The 6,240-nt window shown below is 39.3% G+C and overlaps 1 protein-coding gene across 1 annotated transcript in view; it reads right to left on the bottom strand.

Moving 5' to 3' along the window:
* Positions 1 to 2,057: 2,057 nt before the first annotated feature.
* Positions 2,058 to 6,240, bottom strand: part of SLC28A3 (solute carrier family 28 member 3) — a 45,362-nt gene continuing 41,179 nt past the window's right edge. Inside the window, exons 19-22 of the mRNA XM_015592623.1 lie at positions 4,184 to 4,265; positions 3,361 to 3,459; positions 3,024 to 3,144; positions 2,058 to 2,184 (exon numbers count right to left, since the gene is read on the bottom strand). Of these exons, the coding sequence (XP_015448109.1) occupies positions 2,058 to 2,184; positions 3,024 to 3,144; positions 3,361 to 3,459; positions 4,184 to 4,265 (429 nt within the window). The remainder of the gene's footprint in view (positions 2,185 to 3,023; positions 3,145 to 3,360; positions 3,460 to 4,183; positions 4,266 to 6,240) is intronic.

Raw genomic sequence — 6,240 nt, 5'->3', positions numbered from 1 at the left:
TTATAATATTTTCAACTTATGATGAGTTGAAAATATCATCATTTTTAAATTATAAATTGATACTACTTTTTATAATTTGAAAAAGAAAAATGCTTAAAAAAAACAGGGCAGTAATTGTTTTCCTTGAATAAAAGAGCTCAGACAAGAGCTAAGAGCTACAAACATCCAAGAAATAGTAATGGCAACAGACAGAATTTGAAAATTAGTTCATCAGAGGGGCATACTAGAAACAGCAAGAAATTCTCTTAGATTCTTAAAAATAAAACAAAATAGAAAAATGCAAAGAATTAAAAAGAGAAAAAAAAGAAAAATAAGACCCATAGCAGATAAAGAACATATGAATAATTAGCATATCTGACACACTAAGCCAAAGGCTTTTATGAAGGCCAACACAAGAACATAAAGAATAGAAGGAAAAGACATATAAATATGTTTTCATAAAATAAAATCCATATATTAAAGGGGCACATTGAGTTCCAAGAAACGTTTGATACAAATGACCAATAACTAGAAGTATTCTGGTATGTTATATATATCTCAGAGATAAAAGATCCTTTGGGCATTTAGCTTGCTCCCTCACCACCCCCACCACCCCCACCACCACCACACACACACACACACACACACACACACACACACACACACGAAAGTGAACTATTTACACACAGATTTTTAAAAATTCCTCTTGCATATGCACAAAAAGGAAAATATAAATTTAAGGTATTTCAAAACCTTTTCCCATTCTTCCATGTGAATCACAATTTGTGTTTGTGCTTTCTCAACAAACTGGCCTTTATGGTATGAAGAGCTTTGGTGTTGAGCATTTCATTAAAGAGCACCCCACCATTGTCTCTAGAAGTTTCTTCTGAGACACATTAAGTCTCAGAACCCATTAAGGAAGCAAGTTTGATGATGATGCTTTCCTGGTTAGTGGACGTATCAATGGAAGGTTTTCAGATCTCTACCAGGACTTATTTTTCTTCCTCGAGTGGTCCTTACATGGCTTTTTGACTTAAGTGTAGTGTCAGTTTCCAGTCCTGTATCTAGGAATGTAACCAAATTTGCACATGAATAGGCTTATAGTTATCCACTATAACTGATTGACTCCTTGAAGGGAGACGTGAATATTATGCATCCATGTGGTCTATCATATTATTTCTTCAAAATATTCACTATCCCTCCCTATGACAGGATAGTTCATCCGTGGCCATTGACATTAGCCTTGCCACATGATTAGCTTTGGATAATGGAATATAGTAGAAGTGAAAGGTGCCCCTTCCTAGCAGAATTTTTAAGAGACATCATGTGGTCCTCACCTTTCTTTTCCCTCTCTCATAAGACGAACATGCCCCACGTAAGGCCTACTCCTTTAGCCTAGGTCCTGGAAATGAAGACAATGTGAAGTATGGCCAAAAATTGACCCTCAATAAACATATGTGAGTGAAAAATGAACTTGTAAGCCACTGAGAGTTTTGGCTTATTTGTTACTGCAGCACAGTTTAACTTAAGTTGACTGGTATAACTGTCCAACCACACAGGATTTAAAACCTAGTTTTGGGATAGTCTATGTACTCTCCTTAAGGACTCCTGATTCTTCAGGACTTCCTCAGGGCAGGCAATGAGGGAGTTCTTCATGTGAGAGTCAAGTTTAGGCTATTTCGGGTCAGCCAGGATGAACGCAGAATGTCCTCACCTAAGATGTTTTTAAAACAAGCCACTCTGGACCACTTAGAGATTTGCACTAAGTGGCTGTGGCTTAGTCATGGCACAGTTGTTGTGAGCTATCATTTATATCTGTATTCTGGTTAAATGCCCTGAAATTCTAAGGTTAGAAAACATTTTTGGGACACCATAGTAGTTCTCAGTAGGGAAGGGGCTGGGTTGGGGAGGAAGATTCTGTCGATCTGAAGGGTTCAGTTCTATTTTTCTTCTTTCCAATTAAAGCTGATTTCATGATGGAAATATCAATCCATGGAGAATAGCTTTTTTTTTTTCTTCTCCCCAACGCAGGAAAATCAGCACCTATACTTAGAGTTCTGTTGGAGAAGTGGCTGAACTCAGAATGCATTAGGAATCCAACTGCAGTTCAGTGTTGATGGACTCAACAACTGGCAGCAGTTTTTCAAAGAATACAAGCTGTGGTTTCCTCCTGGGATGACCTGGCCGGGACCGTTGACAACAGAGCTAGTGGAAAGTAGAATTACACAGTTAGTTGAGCTAGAAGATAGAAACAGTAGATGAGAAGATGACACATTAAAAATTAGCATAGGGCGGGAAGATGATTTACCCCCTCACATTCTGGTTAGAGAGAGTTAAGGACAGAGGCACTAGAGAATTAGTTTTGACCCTCAAATCCTATCTGGCCTTATTTCTCCAGAATAAGCAAAGGATCGAATCAGCCCTTGTAGAACACTTGTACATTAAGAAGGGCAGGTCAGGTGGGGATATTCATTATGTGACTGACTCTGTAGAATCAACAGAAACTGTACAGGGTGGGTGTGGCTGGCATGGATCACTGGTGGCCCCTCATCCACCATAGCCCATCACCATGTTGCCAGGACAGTCTGCATTGCTTGATCCCCTTGAAAGGGAGGCAGTACCTAGTAACTGATATGGGGTACTAGCTAAGGGCATGGACTCTATGGGCAGAAATTTTCTTAGGTCTTTCTGTCTTGATTGTGTGTGCACTCATTTTGCTTCAGTAAGTGACATAGCCTCTCCAAGCCCTGATTTTATCTAATGTTTAACAAAGCAAGAGTGTCTTACTTATACGGTGGTTGCAAAGTTTAAGTGAGCTAATTCATGCACAGCGACTAATACACAGCTGGGGACATGTTAAATGCTTGAGCAACACTGGCTAGTGTTATGACTCCTGGTCTTAGTGAAAAAAAGTCAAAATGAGAGGTGGTTAGAATTGCCACACACGTTCTTATATTTAAGTAAAGTAAGTGTTACAAAATTATAAAAATAAGTGGATGAGGGCTTTAATGGATATAAAGAAATTATAATTAAGAATACAATACCTGTTCAATAGACTCTGGCAACAAGATGCTACATTGGTTGTATTTCTAGGTAAACTGGAGTTGAAGGCATTCTCTAAAATGTGATGGCAGTTGATGTCTACAGGGGTGCCAGACAGTAGGCCTGGAAGTAGAACAGAGTACCAGTGATTTTATTAATTAACAAAGAGTTTCTCCACCATATTCCACACATTTTACTTTATAATATCCAATGGCAGCTCTGCCTCTCAGCTTTCTGCAGCAGTAGTTTGCTGTGTGTGCAGGTCGGATGCACTGCCCCACTGAAAGCTGCCATCCTGTGGGCACAGGGAGATAGGACGCAAAGGACAGGATACAGTACCTGCGATGCAGGCTGTCATGAAGCAGGCTATGGTCCCTGAAATCAGCGCTCTCACTGCCCCTGAAGTGATGTCACGCTTTCTGGAAGGAGCCATGGATGCTGGGAAACATGGAAGCAAGCATAAGAGATTACTATTGAGGCTATTAATTAATTCCAAATTCCTAGCCTCTGAGAGTTATTCTGGGGTTGGAGCATCAGCTAAGTTGACTTAAAAAAAAAACAAAAACCCAAAAACAAAAACAAAACTTAGCTGGGAAGTTCAAGGTTCAAGATCTTAGTGATGAGCTCCATATCCAGAGAAGTTCTCTGGTATGTGGGGAAGGAAAGAAGTTTGTCTGCACAAAGAAACAAGTCCTCAGTTTTATCCAAAAAGCTCCTAATATGTTGGGGGTATGGCAAGGCAAATGGGTTGCAAGGAAGGATTGTCAATATTTGCAACTCATCCATAACCATCTACTTTCTATGCCCACGGCAGACATAACAATTTAATCATAGCATTTTCCTACTGAACTTCCACTGGACCTCAGAATCCTTCTCCAGGTGGCCATTATAAATCTCCTGAAATTGGCATGCAAAGTGAAACCTATGTGTCATCTCTGGGTGGAGAAGAACCTGTTCATTTGAGGAAATTCTTCCTCAGGTTAGCTTGAGTATACACAGGAAACCCTCATTGTAGAGCAGGAATAAAAAAAAATCGACCCTAAGGGATTTACTGCTGTTGCAGGGCCCCTTTTTACCCCTCTGACATGAATAATATTAGAGCAAAGTGGAGATCTGAAGCATGTTTACATCACATCTGTTGTTGAATATTCTTTTCACTTACTGAGTGCGCCGATCGCTATTCCTAGGGAACTGATATTGGCAAAGCCACAGAGAGCATAAGTGGCAATTGTCTCAGAACGGATCTGTGAATAAGCAAAAACACACAGACATATACATGGGGTGACCCAGCTTATAAATCTGACATCCTAACTAGGCTTCCTATTGTGACTATGGAATTAATATTGACAAATAAATGTACAATGCATGGTGCCCAACACTCATTGCTTCCTGGACTCTTTTTCCCATCTCCCCTTGAATTTCAAGGGAAGGATAGGGGTTGTGTGGATTCGGAGATTCTCTGAATTGGGATTGGTTGTCTTGGCCTCTACAAATTGCTACTTTCTACACAATGATAACTTCTAATATTCAATAGGATCTGGCCACCCGTTCCAATGTGCCAGGCACAGTATTAGCTGCTGAAGATACAATATTGGTCCCAGAAAATATTCACATTACATTTATTTGACGAGAGACATTTGCAATGTATGAAGAACTGTTATAACTCAGTAGTAAGAAGATAAGTACCCAATAAAAAACAGATAAAGAGATTTCGCAGAAGACACATGAATGGCTAACAAGCACATGAGATGTTCAACATCATTAATCATCAGGGAAATGAAAATTAAAACAATGAGATACCACTACACATCCACTAAAATGGCTAAAAAGATGGACCATAGCAAGTGTTGGCAAGGATGTAGAGCAATTAACGCTATACATTGTGGTGGGAATGTAAGCTGACACAGCCTGTTTATAAAATACAAACATACTTGGCAGTTTCTTATCAAATTAACATACACTGCCTGTATGATCCAGCAACCACCCTCCTAGGAATTCTCCCAAGAGAAATAAAAACAAATGCCTACAAGAAAACTAGATGTGAATATTTATGAATATTTATTTATTCATAATAGCCCCAAGCTGGAAATAACTCAAATGTCCTTCAACAGGCAAATGGACATTGTGATAACCATAAAATAGAATACTGCTCTGTAATAAAAAGGAAAATAACTAATATATGCAATAACATGAATGCTAAGTAAATCCATTTATACAAAATTCTAGAACAAGAAAAAGTAACCTACAGTAAAAGATAGATCATTTGCTACCTGGATCTGGGGAGGGGGTTGTTGGCTACAATGAGACTTGAGGGAAATTTTCTGGGAGTGATGGAAATGTTCTATATCTTGATTGTGGTCGTTGTTACACAGGTGACGCATTTGTCAAAATTCGTGTACACCCAAAATAGGCCTTTTTGTATGAAATTATACTTCAGTAAAAAAGGTAAAATTTAAAAGGAGTTATCCTAGGAAAAAGGAAGCTCACAGATATCACAGTAGTTCCTCTCAGTCTGGCTGTGGTATATGCTGGCCTTTCTTTGTTCCTCAGCTCTGACTATCCCAAAGGAATATTAGGTTGCCTCTTAGAAGAGAATTAAGAGTCCTTCTCACAGGGCAGGGAGAAGATGGAAGGTGAACTTGTAAAACCATGAATATGGCCCTCTACATATATTCTCATAGTCAAGAGGCGTTGCTCAGGCCAGATAATTCTTCCTCTGGTTGAGGGAGTGACTGTAGGAGGCTCAGAGGATTCAGTGGACTTTGTTTTTCACCATAAGCATATCCAATCTGGTAAAGGCACCCACACAATTGAGGTAATAATTTTCTTCTCAAAATCCTGAAAAATCTATGATTTGGTTCAAAGAACAAACCAGGTCAATGCTACATTCAAAGTAGTGGTGCCTTTTTTTTTACTAACTGGTATTTTTAAAGCTCACATTCAAGACTCAAGTGGTCGTGGTAAGTTTTTATTGATTATAAGGCCCCTCTCCTTTTTCATGGTTTCTGAGAGCCCCTTTGTTGATTTTCAGTCAGTGTGCATATAGCAGGCAGGAAAAATATTTCAAGTATTCGAGCAGTCCACTGTTTCTGAAAAAGCTCGTTCTCATCCCCTGCTCTCTCTAGTGTGCTTCATTTAGTTCAATTGGTTCAAATCAGGCAAGCCTATTAAGAGACTGTGGGGAGGGAGATGGCATAAAGCACTTGAGATTCCTCTTTC

The sequence above is a fragment of the Pteropus alecto genome, unplaced genomic scaffold (genome assembly GCF_000325575.1).
Source record: "Pteropus alecto unplaced genomic scaffold, ASM32557v1 scaffold206, whole genome shotgun sequence".
Taxonomy (NCBI): Eukaryota; Metazoa; Chordata; class Mammalia; order Chiroptera; family Pteropodidae; genus Pteropus; species Pteropus alecto.
This window is presented reverse-complemented; position numbering and strand designations above follow the sequence as displayed.